Genomic DNA, 18,322 nt, shown 5'->3' with positions numbered 1-18,322 from the left:
CCACAAAGCAAAGTGAGACCCCGCCTCATGTCAGCTATAAACTCTAGAAACTTCCAGTGTGAAAAAGTAGAAGATCAGAAACAATTTAGGTTTGTTTGCCTTGAGGTTAAAGGAATCCTTCCTGGGCAAGCCAGGAGTAAGTCCAGAGGCCACCAAGGAGTTGACCTGGAAACACAGAGCAAAGCGACCCAGCGGGCCTGTCAGATAACTCAGCTTTGCTGGAATAATGCTGCAAGTGTTCTTCTCTCTCTCTCTCTTTTTTTTTTTTTTTTCCATTTTTATGTGAGAGCAGAAATTCCCAGCAGTGATAAAATCCAGTGCTGACAGGCAGGAGGACCAATCAGTTTCAATAGAGGTTTCAGAAGCAGCACCACTTGTGATGTTCTCGCAGTGACTGTCCCCTTACGGGGGGCCAGTTGGGTTAGAACTGAAAGCACCAGCAAGGAGGTCCATGTCTAGGTTTATTCTGGTGATGTTGTTTGGAGACATCATTGGGGGCAGGTTGCAGTGTGTCCATCCCAGTGCCCAGAAGGGGGAGGAGCCACAAGGAAGGACCCTGTGATGGTGCCCTCTTAGCAGCGTGCAAAAGGGTTGTCCATCTTCTCCCCACGTAGCAGAAGACACATGCACCTAGAAAAAGGGAGTAAGGGGTGCAGCAGCCCGATTTGTGGTTTTCTGAGACGTCCATAGAGCTAGCTAGGGCTCCGTAGGGGTCCCGAAGGCAAGTGTGTGCTCTAGCTCCCTCGTTGCCATTCTGCCCCTGGCTTTCTGGTGATGACAATGAGATGTGCCTGGACTTCCAACCACAGAGGAAATGACACGGGTCGGTGTGCATCCTTCCAGAGCCACTGGGGACAAGTCACAACCACTGCCTTGTCACGCACCTTTCTTATGCCAGTGGACACATGAGCCCAATTTTAGGGGCTTATGCGGTGTGCTTTTGAGTGTCTGATGTAATCATTTCCTCCACCAAAGAACATTCCAGTGTTTTCCAGTTTTTCATCACTATATAACTATTGTGCATGCATTTCCCCAATTTTTTTTTTTTCTTTAGACCTATTCATTTGACAAGAGTGACACAGAGGGGGTGAGAGAGTGCTTCCATCTGCTGGTTTATTCCCCAAAAATGGCCACAAGAGCTGGGGCTGGGCCAGGCCAAAGCCAGGAGCCTGGAACTCCCATCTGGGCCTCTATGTAAATGGTAGTGACCCAAGGACTTGGGCCATGTCCTGCTGCTTTCCCCAGGCGCAGTAGCTGGGAGCTGGATCAGAAGTGGAACAGCAGGGACTTGAACCAGCACTCATTCGGGATGCCAGCATTGTAGGCAGTGGCTCCATGTTTTCAGTTCTGTTTAAAGATTTATTCATCTATTTATTTTGTTTATGTAAAAGGCAGAGTTACAGAGTGAGGAGAGACAGATGTTCCATCTGCTGGTTCACTCCCAATTGGCCAGAACAGTCAGGGCTGGGCCAGGCTGAAGCCAGGAGCTTCTTCTGGATCTCCCACATGGATGCAGGGGCCCCAGCACTTGGGCCATCTTCTGCTGCTTTCCCAGGCTGTAGCAGAGAGCTGGGTCAGAAGTGGAGTAGCTGGGTCTCGAACTGGTGCCCATATGGGATGCTGATGCTGGCATCACAGGCGAAGGTTTAACCTGCTACACCACATCGCCGGCCCATGTTTTCAGTTCTTAAACTTAGGATAAATTCTGGAAAGGAGTTGAAACTTTTTTTTTTTTTTTTTTTTTTTTATGTGAAAGGCCGTGTGACAGAGACAGGGAGAGACAGAAAAAAGAGGGACCTTGGGACCTGCAGCAGCCAGGGCTGGGGCCAGGCCAAAACCAAGAGCCCAGAAATCCACCTGGGCCTCCTGGTGGGTGGTGGGCCGTGCTCTCTGCCTCCCAGGTGCATTAGCACGACCCCAGGCTCTGCAACGCGGGATGAGTGGCCTCACGCACTGCACTTCACTGCGGCTCCCACCGCATTGAGCTCTTCCAGCCTGGAACCCTGTGGGTTATGGTCGCTGGAGCTCACTGGCCTTGGATGTGGGTGTTCCTGGCTTTCTGCTCTGTCGATGCTAAAGGCCTCTGCGCGGATCGGGACCTGTGGCTCCTCGTTGTGTGGGTTGTGCACGCGTGGGTTAGAAAGCTTCTGTGTGATCCCTGCAAGTCAGGGCCGAGCTCTGTAGGTGACCCTTGATCCCAGTAAGTATGACGGCCAGGCAGAGTGGGGCAGCGCAGAGCGGGCGGGCAGGCGCCGGGACAGCGTCTCCAGCCCTGCCCGCCCTGCCCGCAGCTCATGATGGAGCAGTCCAAGAAGTCCTCGCTCATGGTGGCCCGCAGCATCCTCAACAACAAGCTCATCAGCAAGAAGCTGGAGCGCTACCTGAAGGTAAGGCGCCGCCCGGCCCTGCCCCGCTGCGGCCCCGGCCCCGGCCCCGGCCCCTGCCTCACTGCCCGCGCTCCCTGCAGGGCGAGAACCCCTTCACCGACAGCCCCGAGGAGGACCGAGAGCAGGACGAGGCCGAAGGGACGCCCGGCGACGCAGAGGCCGCGCCGGCGCAGCCCCCGGTGCCCCCGGAGCCGACCCCTGGCGCCGCCTCGCCGCCGCCGCCCCCGCCCCCGCCCCCGGAGGAGGAGGAGGAGGAAGGCGAGCCCCTCCTCGGCGGGGCCCTGCAGCGCCAGATCCGCGGCATCCCGGGGCTGGACGTGGAAGACGACGAGGAGGGGGGCGGGGGCGCCCCGTGACGCGGGCCCAGGGCGGGCAGGGCCTGCGTGGCCCAGGCTGGAAGTCAAGTCGAATAAAGTTCTTCCCACCCACGTCCTAGTCGGCCTGTCAGTGCGCGGGCGGGCGGGGCAAACCACTCCCTGGGCGCCGGAGTAGGATGCGCCTGCGCACGGAGAGTGCGCGTTGCGCCTGCGCGCCGGGGGCGGGGCGGGGGCGGGAAGTGCGCCTGCGTGAGGCCTGGGCCCTGAGACGCCGGAGTCCAACCACAATTCCCGAGAGGCTGCAGGCGCCAATCGCAAGCAACCCGGAAGGTTAGCTGGAACGGCCGTGGGCTTGTCTTCCGGAAGACCAGCCATTGGCAGCGCGCGAAGGGAATGACGTGCACCCGTGTTTTCCAGTAGCGGAAGGCGGGAGGTGCGTTGAACGCATGCGTCCTGTGGCACCCTAGATAAAAGGGGCTGCTGGCGGGCCGCGTCGGAGACATGGAGCAAGGCTACGGAGGTCAGTACGGACTGCTCGGCGCAAGTCGGGGAGGGCAGGTGCCATCCGGGCGACGCAGCTGCCGCTGCGCAGAAGACCACGGGCCCGGCCTACGGGGCGAGCGCAGTTGTCGCAACTCAGCCCTGCCAGGAGGCGGCCGGGGCGCGCGCGCTGCTCATTGGGCCTTGGCGCCGTCTCTCCCGCGGCGCTGCGTGCCGATTGGCCAGCAAGCCCGAGGGGCGGGCGGCGCTGCGGCGGGCTTCGGGGGGCGCCGTGGGTCGTCCGGGCCGTTTTTGCCTCGCGGCGCGAGCTTGGCCGGGCTTTGGCGACTCTAGTGCTCGCCGTCCCGCCGCCTACTCCTCCTCTTCCTCTCCCCCCCCCTCCTTTACAGACGCCACAAAATGGCGGCTCCGGGGGCGGGGCCACGACGTGGGGTCCGGCCTGGGGGTGCTTGATCGACGGCTGGGGACCCGCCTTTCCCGGGCCCGCTGGGCTCTGTGGGGCCTTTGCTAAGCCGTCGTGGCTGCGAGCACATCCGGTCTGCGCGGGGTCGGGTCTGTGGCCGGCCGGGCCCAGCGCGGCCTCGGCAGGGGTCAGCCTCTCCGGGCGCAGCTGTGTGCCCGCCGCGTGCTGACGAGGAGTTTGGTGTACGAAGCCGGGGTGCAGCAGCCCCTCGTGGCGGCCCGGAGGGGCCTAGGGATCGTGTAGGAGCGGACGCGCCCCTTCTCCGCACGGCTTCAGCGCCTGCCTGCGGTGGAGCCGGCCTCTTCGAGCTCCCCGCTCCTGTTCTCGGGAAGCAGAACCTTCCGGGAGGCCTTTGCTCTGTTCCGGGGCCGGGTTCACCCGCCAGAAACCCGTTGGAGCTTGTACGGTAGGGCTGGGGGTGGGGGATGTGGGGACGGGTCTGACCTGGGCTCCGGCAGCTAAGGTGACAGAGTGGAGGGTGGGTGGTCTCTGAGCTGCAGCCTTGTGTGCGTGCGCGCTTGGGTAACCATAGCGCCCTAGGGGAGGGCTCGGCCCGCTCCCTGCAGCCTGGCCTGGTGTCTGTCTGCTTGTCTTCCTTTGCGCCAGACAGCTCCTGCCAGTAACGCCTCCCTTCCTCCTGTAGTCTGGAGAGGTTTTTCTCTCCTGCGCGTCCTAGCTGCGGAGACTTTGAGGTCCTTCCCCCTCCCCCCCCCCGGGTGGGTCTTGTCTTATGTCCCGGGTGGTGTTAGGGTCTGAGCACGGTGGGCCAGGGGAGGGCTCAGCCCGCAGTGGATCGAGTCCCCGAGCTCCGGCCACACAGTAGGGCATCATGTGGCGGCGGGACGTATTGGTGAGGGAGGCGAGCGTGTCTGCTCATCAGAGTTGAAGTGCCGTGGTGGGCACGGGCTTGGGGGACGCAGGTGAGAAGCCAGCTCCTTGCCCCGGAGGCAGGGCCTGGAGGGGTGATGTTTCCCTGCTCTGAGTGGCCCTGGAGTCTCCGGGGAGCTGAGCACCGCTCTCGCTTGCCGGGTGTTGCAGACAGCAGTAGACTCCCGCTCATCCTTGACTCGGGTTTGAGGCTTGGAGGGTTGAGGCCTTGGAGCAGCTCTGACCTCCCCTCCCCTCCTCCCTCCTCTCCCTTCCCCCTCCACCCTCCCTTATCCTGCCTTGAGGCTTGTCAGCCGGCTGCGGGATGGATCCTTAGGGGATGATGCTGGCGGCCATGGCTGTCTTCTCTGGAAGCCAGCACCTCCAGGTCCCGGTGTCCCGTGCGTGCGTGACGGCTGACGCGTTAACCCGCAGCACCTTTTGTTCACAGGCTACGGGGCGTGGAGTTCGGGGCCTGCCAGCAACCAGGGTGAGTGGGTCGAGGGGGAGATGGTCACCCGCGGGTCTACAGAGTGCTCTGTGGCTGCTCAGGCAAAGGAGCTGACTAGACTGCGAGCCACCCTGCTTTTCTTGTTGTTTTGAACGGGCAGTGGAATTTGGATGTCATGGTTTTGGGGTGACGCGAGATGCCATTTGTCATGGCAGAATCTTTCTCAGGTTGTGCGTGGCAGGAATGTTCCCTGTCCTCTAGTGGATCCTGTGTGGCTGCTTAGTGCAGCTTTGGGTTTAGGGTTGAGCGGGTGATACTCGAGAGTTCCCTGATCCTGCGAGGTGCTCGGTGTGTCCGGAGGACGGGTGTACTCTGTTTGCTGCCGGCCCTGATGCCTTCTGAGCCTGGGACCTGTCCCCAACACCTGCTGGGGGGAGGGGGGCACATCACATTCCCTCGTTCAGTTGAGTTGAGGATGTGATTTTTTCCATTAGAGGCTCCCCAGGGCAGGCTGGCAGTGCCGGAGAGCTGGCCCTGTATCAGGCTCTGCTTGGCAGCCTGGCTGGCCTCCGGCTGGTGGCCACAGGAGACGGACGAACTTCCAGGGGCTTGTGTGCACCAAAGCGCCCTTTTCCCGGCCCCCTAATCGGGAGAGAAGCGCAGATTCCGCTCAGCCTGGTTTGTGGGTCTTGGGCAGCCCTGTGGGTCTTGGGTGCAGTGCAGCCCTGTCTCCCGGGAGCTGGGTTGCTGGTGCCTTCGGCCTCCAAACGAGGCTCTCATGTGTCTTTCTGTTTCTCCTAAGGTGCATATGGAAGTGGGGCGACCAACTGGGGGTCTGCAGGTGGGTGAGGGGCTGAGATGCAGGCACACCCCTCCTCCTTTCCCAGTCCCCCATCACCCGGGTATCCCCCAGCCAGTGGGGATGTCTGGTGTGCCCCCCCCCCCATAAGCATGATGCTGGAGCAGGGTCATGGGTGGGTTCCAGGAGCAGCAGGCTCTTAACAGCCCAGACTCCCACTCGTGGGGGACTCTGCCAACTCGGGCTTTGATGGGGAGCCGCTTCCCGCTCTGGCCACCTCCTGCTGACTCCTTGACAGCTGTGTGCCCACACCATGCCAGCAGTGCCTGGTCTCTGCCAGTCTTTTGCCTTCTAGGTGGGCGCTGGGTTCTCCTCCACGGCCAGGGCCTCAGGCCTGCCCAGGTCTGACCTGGGGCCTCTTCCCTCTGACAGGTTACGACAACTACAATTATTACGGGGCCCAGAACGCCAGCGTCACCTCAGGATCGTCCTACAACTACGGCCCAGGCTCCTCCTGGGAGGCCTCCAAGGCCCACGATGGGGGCCCTGCCATGCATATGTCCTCCTCTTTCGGGCCAGAGCCGTGCGACAGTTCTGACTCCCTCATTGCCAAGATCAACCAGCGTCTGAACATGATGTCCAAGGAAGGAGGCAGGGGCGGGAGCAGCGGCGGGGAGTGCATGCAGGACCGGGAGAGGTGATTATGGCCCTGAGCCCTTCCCTGGGTGGGGGGTCCCTGCACGCTGGCTTGGTGCTGGCTCTCGCTCGTTCTCTCTCTCACCTCCCTCTTGAGTGTGGCATAGGTGAGGTGAGCCGAGCCCACTGTGGGGGGCGGAGAGCAGAGGTGCTAGGACTTTGTTGCTGGGTGTCCACGGGCCGGCTGGGGCAGACTCCTTGTCTGCACCGGGGCTGCTCTGGCAGCCAGAGGGCTTCATGCCCCCTCCACAGTGCTGTGTTTGCCCCGTGAGCATTTGGGTGAGGGTGGGAGGGTGGGTTTGCTGTTACAGAGGGAGGGAGCAGCTTTGCAACAGGCGGTGGAGGGTCTCTGCCGTCCCTAAACGCCTTTTGCTCGCCTCCTTTGCAGCAACTTCCGCTTCCAGCAGTTCGAGTCCTATGAATCCCGGCCGTGCCTGCCCGAGCACAACACCTATCGGCCTAGCTACGGCTATGACTATGACTACGACCCGGGGGCCGAGCGCAACGGCAGCTTTGGCGGGCAGTACAGTGACTGCCGGGACCCAGGCCGTGAGCGCGGCTCCCTCGATGGCTTCACACGCGGTCGGGGCCATGGCCGCTTCCCAGACCGGGGCAACTCAGGCGCCTTCGGGCGCGGTGACCCCTTCCTGCCTCCCTCAGGCTCCACCGAGCCCCTGTCCAGTTCCTGGAACGAGCTGAACTATGGGGGGGGCCGGGGCCCTGGCGGCCCCTCAGGCAATAGGCCGCCGCCTCCCCTCTTCTCGCAGCCCGACTACGGTGGGATGGGCATGCAGGGGCCGGGCGGCTACGACAACTCCATGCCCTATGGGTGCGGCCGCGCCCAGGGGCGCATGCGGGACTGGGTAAGCCCTCCTGGGTGCTGGCTCCCCTCGGTTTTTAAGGGGGTGGCGCTACTTCTAGAGAGCGCACCCCACGGTCTAGTCTTAGAAGTTCCATCCCCCACCCTCTAGCCTCCAACCCTGCCCACTCTGTTTCCTGTCTCTCTGGCCATTTCCTGTTGCTGTGGCCGCTGGTGACTCCGTGCCGCCCCGCCCCCCTTCCTCTCCCGCCCCTCCTGGATTTCTAGGCCTCAGTTCTTGGTCGGGAGGGGTGAGGGCATGGCACAAGCCCCCAGTGCAGGGGGACCTGAGAGAGGTGTGCTCCTATTGTCCACAGCCCAGGAGGCGGGGCTTTGACCGCTTTGGCCCAGATGGCATGGGCAGGAAACGCAGGCCGTTTCCCTCGTATGAGGAGCCAGACACCAAGGTTGCCCGGGCAGACAGTGAAGGGGACTTATCTGACAACGGTAGGCACATGGGGCCTGGTGGGTGTTGTGGACACACTGGGAGCCCGGGCTGGACATTGAGCGCAGGGATGCGCAGGCCGGGAGGGGGGAGGGATAGGGGGGCCCCTGCCGGGGCCTGACCTGTCTTGCCCCTTTGTGCCCGGCAGAGGATGGAGCTGGTGACTTCCGGTCGGGAGATGAAGAATTCAGAGGCGTAAGTGCAGCTTTCTGGCCAAGTCCCTGCGTGTGGAGGGGCTGGGCGTTCCATGTCTGTCCCCCTTCCTCACAGAGAGGCGGCACTAGCTATGTCCTCTCAGCCAGCTCTAAGCAGTTGGCCTGGGGCGCTCGTTCCCTCCCTGAAAACAGCCACCCTCTGGCCGGTCCCTGCCGCCAGCCCTGCAGGGCATGACCTGTGTCCGCGTCCCCCTGGTCCTTGGGGTGCCAGGTGAGCCGAGGTGGGCAGAATGTGCTGGGTTTGTGGCTTTCCTGAGGGTCTTCCTCTGCTCCCCACTGGGCGGGCACCTGGGAGTTTTCAGATCCCTGGCACCTGGCTGCTTAACCTTGCACATGGTGGCAGGGGCTGGACTGCTTGTGGAAAGTTCTGCAGCCACCACCTCACTGCCCAACTTTGCGTTGTACCCTTCTTCCAGGAGGACGAATTCTGTGACTCTGGGAAGCAAAGAGGTAGGAATTGTCCTTTGGCTGCCCCGTGTCTTCCCAGCTGGGCTTCTGAGCAAAGCTGGATGGGGCGTGAGAGTGGGTGGGGGCTGGGGGCAGAGGAGGAGCTGCAGTCACCGGAAGCTTTGCTCTGAAGCATTTGGGGCCACATGTGCTGAGAGCAGGTCTATTTGCCTCACTCGGTGTGTGGGCTGCAGTAAGGGTGGGAGGGGCGGTGAGAATCCCCGGCTGGGTGTCTGCAATTCTCACAGTGGCAGGGAGGGGAGGGCCCCACGTCCAGCACAGTCCCTGAGCTGTTATCCGCTGGACGTCACTGTCCCCCTTTTTCTCAGTTGCCAGCCCAGAACTGCATCCCTGGGCCCCCAAGGTGGGGATCCTGGCAGCCGTGTGCCTGTCCACAAGTGTGGGACAGGTGGCGGACACCACCCAGCCCCAGGTCCTCACGAGGCCCAGATCCCACAGCAGGTCTTGTCCATCGCAGCACAGGAGACTCGCGTCCAGGATGCGAGGTCAGAGCAGGTCGCAGCTGAGCCCCTCAGAGGTCACAGAGAAGCAGCCTGAGCTGCAGTGGCCATGGACTCCCCCACGGGCCACTCGTTTGTTTCCACGGCTGCTGCCCCTCAAGGATCCCAGGCTGGCCCCGTGGGGGACCGTGCTCCTGTACCTTCTGGAAGCCTTGGGTTGAGATGCTCCTGCTTGCTGTACTGCCGGGCCCAGCTGAGCCCCTGAGGTCCTCCAGCCCTGGCACTGGAGCAGTTGTGTCCGTAGCTTGTGCAGCCGAGTTGATGCTGAAGTGAAGGTGCCGTGTCTATTGCGCGCAGGTCCTGCTGCCTCCCCGGATGACGTTGCTATTAAGCAGCAGTCATAGTTTCAGGCAGTGGCCTCTTGCCAAAAACCCCACACGCCCTTTTGAGAGGCTTCTGAGCAGCGCACACCCGTCGCCATCTTCGTGGGACAGTCGGGACTGGCATCAGGGGTAGGGGTTACAGTTCAGATGCTTATCCAACCTTTTTTCAGTGTCCGCTGGCCCTGGCTGGCCATGAGCCCCAGGGACCCAGCCTTGGCTTCGACGCTGGGCTGCTGGCTGAGCCGCGCTCTGGAGGAGCCCCAGAGCTGGCCCCCAGGGCACAGACGGGAGGACTGCATGGGTCTCTTCCCATTTTTGTTTCCAGGATGGCTTCCTGTGCCACCCCAGGCAAGCCCTAGGCTGATGGTTTTTGAGAGTGGAAGATAGAGGTTGGGCCAGCAAGGACTCAGACACCTGCTAAGGCCCTAGTTGAGAGGAGGCCAACGGGACGGGCGCCTCGGCCCCTGCAGGTGGGACGGTGGGTAGGAGAATGGCCGGCGTGGTTTCTGGGGGCCTTGCCGCTGCCGCCTCTGTGTTTGGGGAGAGTCACTTCTCTCCCTCCTTAAGTGGTGTTGGGAGAAGACCCGGTGACAGCACAGCCAAGGACAGGCAGCCTGGAGCAGGGCAGGTGGGCCCCCAGTCAGTAGGATGAGCAGGCCGTGCTCCTGGCCCATCCTGGCCTTACCGGGCCGTAGCAAGAGGTGAGGTGACTACTCTGGGGCTCTCTTTGCAAGGCCCATGGCCATTGGGAGCCTCTGCTGGCCCCACGGGGTGTCCCGAGCCTGCTGTGTTGTGGAGCCGGCGGCCCGAGGACAGGGCACCACAGCCCTCCGCAAGGCCCTGGCGTTCAGGCGCTTCTGCAGGCTCCTGGAAGGGACTTCTCTGTCACAGGAGACAGGGACGACGAGGATGAGGAAGTGAAGAAGAGACGAGAGAAGCAGAGGAGGAGAGACAGGTTACGGGACCGTGCGGCTTCCAGGTGAGGGGCAGGCCCTGGGTTCCTCTGCCTGCAGGTGTCTGTTGGGAGCTTGTAGCCAAGCAGGGAAAGGGAGCGAGTGGAGTCAGGGGTGTGCCCTGGCCTGGAGAACCACCTGGCTTCTGTGTAACTCACGTATGCCCACCAGGGGGCCCTCACCCTCCAGCAGGCCTGAGGAGTGTCGCTGGCCCCTGCCCAAGCTTGGTCCCTGGCACCCCAATTCCGCAGAACTGTTGCAGGGTCCTTGGTGCCTCCTGCAGCATCAGACCGCCGGTGGGGTGGTGGTGAATGTAGCAGAAGTACACATGCAGATGGTCCTTCTGGCCCGAAACAGAGCAGAGGATGCAGAAACACCAGACTCCGTGCGCGCTCGCCTCGTCCTGCTCAGCCCTACAGACAGTGGCTCCTCCCCACACAGGGGACGCTGAGACTGTCAGGCACAGATGGAACAGGGATTTTCCTTACAAAGAAATGCAAAAATGACACCACAAAGTTGGGAGGCCGAGAACTGGAAGACACAGGCCCGATTCTGTTTATTTGAAAGGGAGAGTGGGGAAGAGATCTTGATCCTCCAGGTCACCCCGCAAATGCCTGCAGTAGTCAGGGCCGGGTCAGGTCAAAGCCAAGAGCCTGCAAGTCTCCACCCGTGTCTTCCATGGGGGTGGTGGGGGGCCCAAGCACTCTGGCTGTCTGCCTCTGATCACCCAAGTGTGTTACAAGCAGGGAGCTGGATCGGAAGCGGAGCAGCAGGTGCTTCAATATGGGATGCCGGCATCACAAGTGGCAGCCTAACCTCCTGTGCTACAACGCCGGCCACTTAGGGAACCTTTGGGTTTGGACCCTGCGCTAGTCCCCGAGAATCTGGAAGGGACTTATGTTGTTGGGGAGGAGGTAAAGAGGCCGCAGCGAAGCGCAAGTGGGTGTCTTTTGGGAGCTGTGTGTCCTTGTAGCTTCCTGTGCTGTGCACATCCACGTTCCTATGGGAGTACAGTTCAAGTCCTGGCTGTTCCACTTCCAGTCCTGGTCCCTGCCATGGGAGGCTGGGAGTGAATCCCTCCCTCCTGGCTTCCACCTAGCCCAGCCCTGACGGCAGCCAATGGAAGATACCTCTTTCTGCCCCCTTGCTTGCTCTGCTTTCAAATAAGTAACAATGACGTCAGGAGCAGAGATGAGAGCCAGGCCCTAGGGAGCCGACTGAAGCTTCAGGAGTGCCATAGGCCCTTCACCCTTAGCCGAGGGAGGGCAGGGTTCCACTCTGCCCCACCACACAGCCCTGATGGCATGAGGAAAGCACGCAGAGTCTCCTGGGAGAGCTTTCCAGAAGTTTTTTCTTCGTATAAAAACAATGGCTGCCCTCTTAAGGCATTGGCCACGTGGGCGCATCTCCCCTGAGAAGTCCCCAGAGCTCAGTGCTGGCTAGCTAGAGCCTGGCGAGGCTGTGGTTCGGAGAAGCCACCGCCTCAGGGGCTGTTCTCGGGGAACCTCAGGGTGGATCGTCTCCCGGAAGGATCCGCGGATTGGGGCAGGCAGGAGCCCCCATCCCCAGGTGAGCTGCCAGGCTCAGGCTCCCCGCCCTGGGTCACTGTCTTCCCCCAGGATCCAGTTTGCCTGTTCTGTGTGCAAGTTCCGTAGCTTTGAGGATGCAGAAATCCAAAAGCACCTGCAGAGCAAATTTCACAAAGAGACGCTGCGCTTCATTGGCACCAAGCTGCCCGACAAGACGGTGGAGTTTCTGCAGGTGAGGACCTGCTGCGGAGGGGAAGGGGTGTTTGCACACGTCCCCGGGTCCCAGAGGTGCCAGCGGAGAGCTTGGGCGACTGTAGCCGGTCCTGCCCAGGGGGTAGCTGCCACACTTATCTTCCCGCCCTGGTGTAGCACGCCAGCCCCTCCACTGAGAACGTTGCCACCCCCCTCCTCCAGGAATACATCATAAACAGGAACAAGAAAATCGAGAAGCGGCGGCAGGAGCTGATGGAGAAGGAGAGCGCCAAACCCAAACCTGATCCTTTCAAGGGTGAGTGGGGGTGGGGGGTGGGCGGTGCTCCCAGGGTGCACAGGCTGTCAGGGGAGGAGGAGGTGTTGCAGTGGGAAGTGTAGAGCAATGGAAGGCACTCACGTGTGGCCCTGGGCTGGTCAGTGCTCTGCCAGCAGCAGGTGGGAGCCTTGTAGCTATCTGTGGACGGGGAAGATGAGGCGCATTGAGATGGAAAAATCCCGGGGTGCAGCAGTAGCCAGGAGCCCTGAGCCCCGTGTTCCTGCAGCAGTGTGCCAACCTAACTGAACCCTTGGCCCTGGCATTGCAGGGGGGTGATCTGGGCCTTGGTTGGGAGGCGTGGCGGAGGGGGTGGGGAGGAGGTTACCACGGGCTTGGCTTCTGGCACAGGGATTGGCCAGGAGCACTTCTTCAAGAGGATCGAGGCTGCGCATTGCCAGGCCTGCGACATGCTGATCCCTGCGCGGCCCCAGCTCCTGCAGCGGCACCTGCACTCCGTGGACCACAACCACAACCGCCGGGTCAGTGCCCGCCTCCCATGGCGCTCAGCTGGGATTCTGCCTGGAGAGTGCTCCCTGAAAACCAGCCGGGCGAGGGACTCGCTGCTGGAGCACTGTGGGCTTCCCCTGGGAGTCGGGTGGTGGATGATGCCCTGCAGCCAGGCTGTGTCTGTGCATTCGCATGTGTTAGGTGTCAGGAGAGGTAACCTAGAGCTGTCAGAGTCCACAGGAGCACAGGCGAGGGCTCTGCTCATGCAGAGCAGCCACAGATGAGGAGGGGTGGGTATGGCTGCGCCTGGTCTGCTGGAGCTTGCTGACCCCTGACCCCTGTCCCTAGGTTTAGTTTTTGTCCTTACCCAGGTGTCCAGCGGCGACACCCAGAGCTGCCCTTCTGGTCTTACAGAACCAGTTGACATGAACCCAAAAAGAGCACTGTGCAAATAAGGGGGTAACTGGCAGCCTGCGTCCGCGCTGTTGCTGCGCAGACTTCACAGGAAGTCGGTATAACCCAGCGAGTCCTAAGGAAGAAAGTCTCCTGCTGCCTGAATTGGAAAGGCAGAGGGACAGGTCTTCCGTGCGTTGGCAGGATGCTCCCAGGTCCTTGGGCTGTCACCCTGTCATCCGCTGGCCTTCCCGCGGCTGGATCTGAAGCAGGGGAGCCGGGGACTCGGGCTGGCCCAGCCAGCTACACCACAAGGCCCGCCGCCATTCCTCTCTTTGGCATTCTGGGGCTTGCCCCAGGGAAGTTGTGTCTCTGCATGGCCGTCTTCCTAAGAGCCCGCCTGTGCTTCCTTTTGCAGCTGGCCGCAGAGCAGTTCAAGAAGACAAGTCTCCATGTGGCCAAGAGTGTTCTGAACAACCGACACATAGTGAAGATGCTGGAGAAGTATCTCAAGGTTGGTGTCAGGCCAGAGCACACGCAAAGTTTATTTTATTTATTTGTTTTAAGACTTATTTATTTATTTGAAACGCAAGAGTTAGAGAGAGAGGTCTTCCATCTATGGGTTCACTCTCCAAATGGCTGCAACGACAGGAACTGAGCCAATCCAAAGCCAGGAGCTTCTTCTGGCTCTCCCACGCAGATGCAGGAACCCAAGCACCTGAGCAATCTTCCACAGCTTTCCCAGGCCATAGCAGAGAGCTGGATCTGAAGTGGAGCAGCTAGGACTCCAACTGGTGCCCATGTGGGATGCCGGCTCTGCCACAGCACTGGTCCCCAGGCAAAGTTTGAGATTGGGAGAATTGAGCCCCGAGTGCAGTACCTAGCACTTTAGAGGACACTGGAGTGCCAGCATGGGGACAGGCTGGGGACTCACTGCTAGCCTGGGAGTGCTCTTGATGGGTCCCCCTGGACTGGTGAGGACTTGCCGTCGAGAAACCCCGATGCTGTGGCCATAAGATGCCGAGCAAATGATGCTCAGGTGCTTTTTTTTTTTTTTTTTTTTTTTTTTTTTTTTTTCAGGAGCCAGGTGCTTCTCCTGGTCTCCCATGCGGGTGCAGGGCCCAAGCACTTGGGCCATCCTCCACTGCACTCCCGGGCCACAGCAGAGAGCTGGCCTGGAAGAGGGGCAACCGGGATAGAATCCAGCGCCCCAACCAGGACTAGAACCTGGTGTGCCGGCGCCACAAGGTGGAGGATTAGCCTGTTGAGCCACGGCGCCGGCCAGCTCAGGTGCTTTTTTATAAAACAATCCAGGGTAGATGATCATTGTCCAGGAAAGAAGCAAGATGGGGATGGCACCAAGAGTGAGTGAGGTGGGAGGGATCGGGGGCTCCTGGGGAGGAGGAGCAGCGGGAGGTGCTCTTGCCCAGTGCTCACTTCTCTAGGGCTTCAGCATTGACCCATAACCTTTAGGGCCAGTGTCCTAGTATCAGAATCCATTACCGGTATGAGAGGCAGGCAGAACACAGTGCTCCCCAAAATGTCTGCAGTGCTTGTGGGGGCTGAAGCTGGGGAGCCCAGAGCAGGAACTCAGTCCAGGCTTCCCACAGGGGTGGTGGTCAACATTGACTCTCACGGCCTGCAGTATTAGCAGGGCTGGGAATTGAACCCAGACTCTCAGATGGGGGACACAGGTGTCTGAGTCGCCAGGCCAAACAGCCACCCCAAAGCAGATGGTAGATAAGGAACTTAAGAAATACAAACTAAGGGGCTGGTATTGTGGCGTGCCAGGTAAAGGCACCACTTGCTGTGCAAGCATCCCATGTGGGTGCTGGTTTGAGTTCTGGCTGCTCCTCTTTGGATCCAGCTCACTCCTGATGGCTTGAGCGAAGCAGTAGAGGATGGTCTGAGTGCATGGGCCCCTGCACCCACATGGGAGACCTGGAAGAAGTTCCTGGTTCCTGGCTTCGGCCTGGCCCAGACGCAGCTATTATTGCCATTTGGGGAGTGAGCCAGCTGATGGAAGAGCTCTCTCTCTCTCTCTCTGGCTGGCTCAGAGTTTGAAATAAATCGAGAAAGGAAGAAAGAAAGGGAGGGAGGGAAGGAGAAAGGAAGAAAAAGAGGAAGTGATGGAGGGAGGGAGGGGGAGAGAGAGAGAGAGAGAAATACAAGCAAGCCAGCATTTTCCCTTTGTGGCTTAAAGAAGTTCCAAGTTTCTGGAGGCAAGTGTAGATGACATCTAAGCTGCACGTTTTATTTTGTTTTTTAAATATTTATTTATTTCAAAGTCAGAGTTACACAGAGGAGAGAGAGAGAGAGAGAGAGAGAAAGACAAAGTCTTCCATCCGATGGTTCAGTACCCAATTGGCTACAATGGCCAGAGCTGTGCCGATCTGAAGCCAGGAGCTTCTTCCAGGTCTCCCACGAAGGTGCAGGAGCCCAAGGACTTGGGCCATCTTCCACTGCTTTCCCAGGCCACAGCAGAGAGCTGGATTAGAAGTGGAGCAGCCGGGTCGCAAATCGGCACCCGTATAAGATGCTGACGCCAGGGTGTTAATCCGCTGCACCACAGCGCCCGGCCCCTCAGCATGTTTTATTTTTATTTTATTTTTTAATTTATTTTATTTATTTGAAAGGCAGAGTTACAGAGAGAAGGAGAGATCTTCCATCTTCTAGTTAACTCCCAAAAAGGCTGCAACAGCCAGGGCTGGGCCATCTTCTGCTGCTTTCTCAGGCTATAGCAGAGAGTTGGAGCAGTATGGAGCAGCTGGGACTTGAACTGGTGCCCATATGGGATGCCAGCACAGCAGGCACAGGCTTAGCCCACTGTGCCACAGCCCAGCCCCTATTAGATGGCTTTAAATAGAGCAGTTGGGGTAGGAGATGCCAGGTCCTCAGGACCATTGCCACACAGCTGCAGGCTGCCCTGACCCCACGTGCTCTCTCTGGCCAGGGTGAGGACCCTTTCACCAGCGAAACTGTTGATCCTGAAATGGAGGGAGACGACAACCTGGAAGGTGAGGACAAGGAAGAGAGCCCGGAGGCGGTGGCTGCTGAGGTCTTGGCCGAGGTGATAACCGCCGCCGTGCGGGCCGTGGATGGGGACGAGGCGCCCGATGCCATGGGCAGCGAAGCTTCAGCTGCTGGGGAAGGCCCAGCCGACTCAGCAGAGGCCCCCAGTGACCCACAGCTGGAGGAGCAGACATCCTGCGGGTCAGCAGCTGAGACGGGGACCGACCACGGCGAGGCCACAAGTGAGGGGGTGACCCTGGAAGCCGACAGCGCCCCCGCCCCGGAAGCCCAAGAGGCACAAACTGATACCTTGTGCAAAACCGAGGTCCCCACAGAGTGATGGGCGGGCGCACGCAGTGGGACCCGCCGGCACCCATACTGCGGCCGCAGTCGTAATAAAAGTTGGGTGATTAGATCTTGGCAGTACTCTGCGTGGTAGATGCAGCCCCTGGCTGAAAGGCCTCGGGGGGTCTTCCTTTTTATTTTGGGGGGGTTTTGCTTTTGTTCTTTTTTAGCTGGGAGCAGCTCTGTACTAGGAATAGCTCAGGCTTTATAAAGGGTTATTTTTTTATAAAGTTATGATTGGCTGTGGCTTCACAGGGCAGCCTTTGCGTGTGTGTGTGTGTGTGTGTGTGGCCTGCAAGCCTCAAAGGACGGGGCAATTTCCAGTTCCCAAGGGACAAGTCCCACCCTGGACACGGCACTGCCAACCCCAGGCCCTTGGTGAATCACTGTTCTTGATACTTGACCTTGTTTTGGGGGTTTGACCTCCACATCACCTCTTTTCGCTTGTTTTCCTTTAAATTGAATGCTTCCCACACAACATGATGGAGGCTTGCCCCAGTCTGGGTCCCGCCTGCAGTAAGTAGCCTTGGCGGGGCCAGATCAAGGGGTTCTTTTTTTTTTTTTTTTAATGGCCCAGATGAGAAGGCAAAGGCAGCCTCTCCCTTGGCGTTGACACGGCTGTGCCTTGCTTCCCAGCCAGCCTGGGACTCAGCCAGAGGGCCTATGAACGGAAGAGAGGCAGTAAAGATGTACTTAGGCAGCACCTGTACCAGGTACCAGATGTACCAGGCGCCCCAGATGGGAGGCACCACGGATTGGGAGAGGGAAGGTGAATATTTATGAGAAAGTTCACTATTAGAATTCAGCACTGAAATAAAGCTGCTGGATTAGGAGTGGTGCCTCTGAATCATTTCTGTCCAGTACGTGGCTAGGGGCTCCATGGCAGGTGCAGTGTGCGCCTCAGGAGCTTAGTCTGCAGGCAGAGATGTCAAAGGCATAGAACACAAGGATGGTGAAAAAGAGGAACGAGGGGCGGGCGTTGAGCCTCAAGGCTAAGATGGAGGCCCTGGGTTGGGGTCTGGCTCCCGCAGCTTCCACTTGGACTGCATCTCGGGTGGGTCCCAGGTTTGGCCTGGTCCAGCCCTGGCTGTTAAACCGGGGAGAGAAAATCTGTCACTCTGCTTTTTGTAAATAAATCATTAAAAACATTTAGGATTACTGAAAAGTACTTTGACTTTTGCCTTTTGTTAAACTGAGCAAAAATTTACATAACTGAAAATGAACCCTTATTTTTTTAAAATGTTTATTTGAAAGAGTTAGAGGAGTGGGGGAGTGGGAGAGGTGTTCCATCTGCTGGTATACTCCCCAAACAGCAGTTATGGCCAGAGCTGGGCTGGTCCAAACCCAGGAGCTTCTTCCAGGTCTCCCTTGTGGGTGCAGAGGCCCAATGAATTGGGCCATCATCCATTGCTTTCCCAGGCCAGAGATGCAGACAGCTGGATTGGAAGTGGAGCAGCCATGATGCGCACCAGGGCCATATGGGATGCTGATGCTGCAAGCAGCTGCTTTACCTGCTACGCCATAGCACTGGCCCCTCCCCTTAACCATTTTTAGTGGTCAATTCTATGGCATTTGGCACACTGACAGTGCTGTGCAGCTGTCTTCATTTGCTGGTTCACTCCCCAAGTGATTGCAATGACCAAGACTGGGCCAAGCTGGAGCTACGAGCATAGAACTCCTTTCAGCTCTCCTGTGTGGGTACAGGGGCCCAAGCACGTTCCACTGCTTTCCCGGGTGCAATAGCAGGGAGCTGGAACGGAATTGGAGCAGTGCAGAACCTGCTGCTACATCATTCCAAGATGTTCTCATTCTGAAAGGAAGCC

At 59.4% G+C, this 18,322-nt stretch overlaps 2 protein-coding genes across 6 annotated transcripts in view; both read left to right on the top strand.

Annotated features, from left to right (window-relative positions):
* AKAP8L (A-kinase anchoring protein 8 like) overlaps positions 1–2,807 on the top strand; it is a 35,056-nt gene extending 32,249 nt beyond the window's left edge. For all 4 annotated transcript variants that reach the window (XM_062179293.1, XM_062179292.1, XM_062179294.1 and 1 more), the window contains 2 exons: positions 2,292–2,387; positions 2,468–2,807. In XM_062179293.1, coding sequence (XP_062035277.1) covers positions 2,292–2,387; positions 2,468–2,743 — 372 coding nt within the window. In that variant the 3' untranslated portion in view covers positions 2,744–2,807. The remainder of the gene's footprint in view (positions 1–2,291; positions 2,388–2,467) is intronic.
* A 290-nt stretch (positions 2,808–3,097) lies between these two features.
* Positions 3,098–16,968, top strand: AKAP8 (A-kinase anchoring protein 8). Of its 2 annotated transcripts, XM_062179516.1 has the most exons (14): positions 3,099–3,224; positions 4,987–5,025; positions 5,789–5,827; positions 6,218–6,482; positions 6,870–7,344; positions 7,658–7,787; positions 7,934–7,980; positions 8,417–8,450; positions 10,183–10,270; positions 11,864–12,005; positions 12,188–12,281; positions 12,651–12,781; positions 13,561–13,656; positions 16,096–16,968. In XM_062179516.1, the coding sequence occupies exons 1-14, from the start codon at positions 3,206–3,208 to the stop codon at positions 16,492–16,494; spliced, it is 1,998 nt and encodes a 665-aa protein (XP_062035500.1). In that variant the 5' UTR covers positions 3,099–3,205; the 3' UTR covers positions 16,495–16,968. The 2 variants fall into 2 exon arrangements, with proteins under 2 accessions (XP_062035501.1, XP_062035500.1); XM_062179517.1 differs by lacking the exon at positions 4,987–5,025 and having other exon boundaries at positions 3,098–3,224.
* The last annotated feature ends 1,354 nt before the right edge of the window (positions 16,969–18,322 follow it).

The sequence above is a fragment of the Lepus europaeus genome, chromosome 20 (genome assembly GCF_033115175.1).
Source record: "Lepus europaeus isolate LE1 chromosome 20, mLepTim1.pri, whole genome shotgun sequence".
NCBI classification, from domain to species: domain Eukaryota; kingdom Metazoa; phylum Chordata; class Mammalia; order Lagomorpha; family Leporidae; genus Lepus; species Lepus europaeus.
Note: the sequence above shows the minus strand (reverse complement) of the source record. Positions and strands in the feature narration are given on the sequence as shown.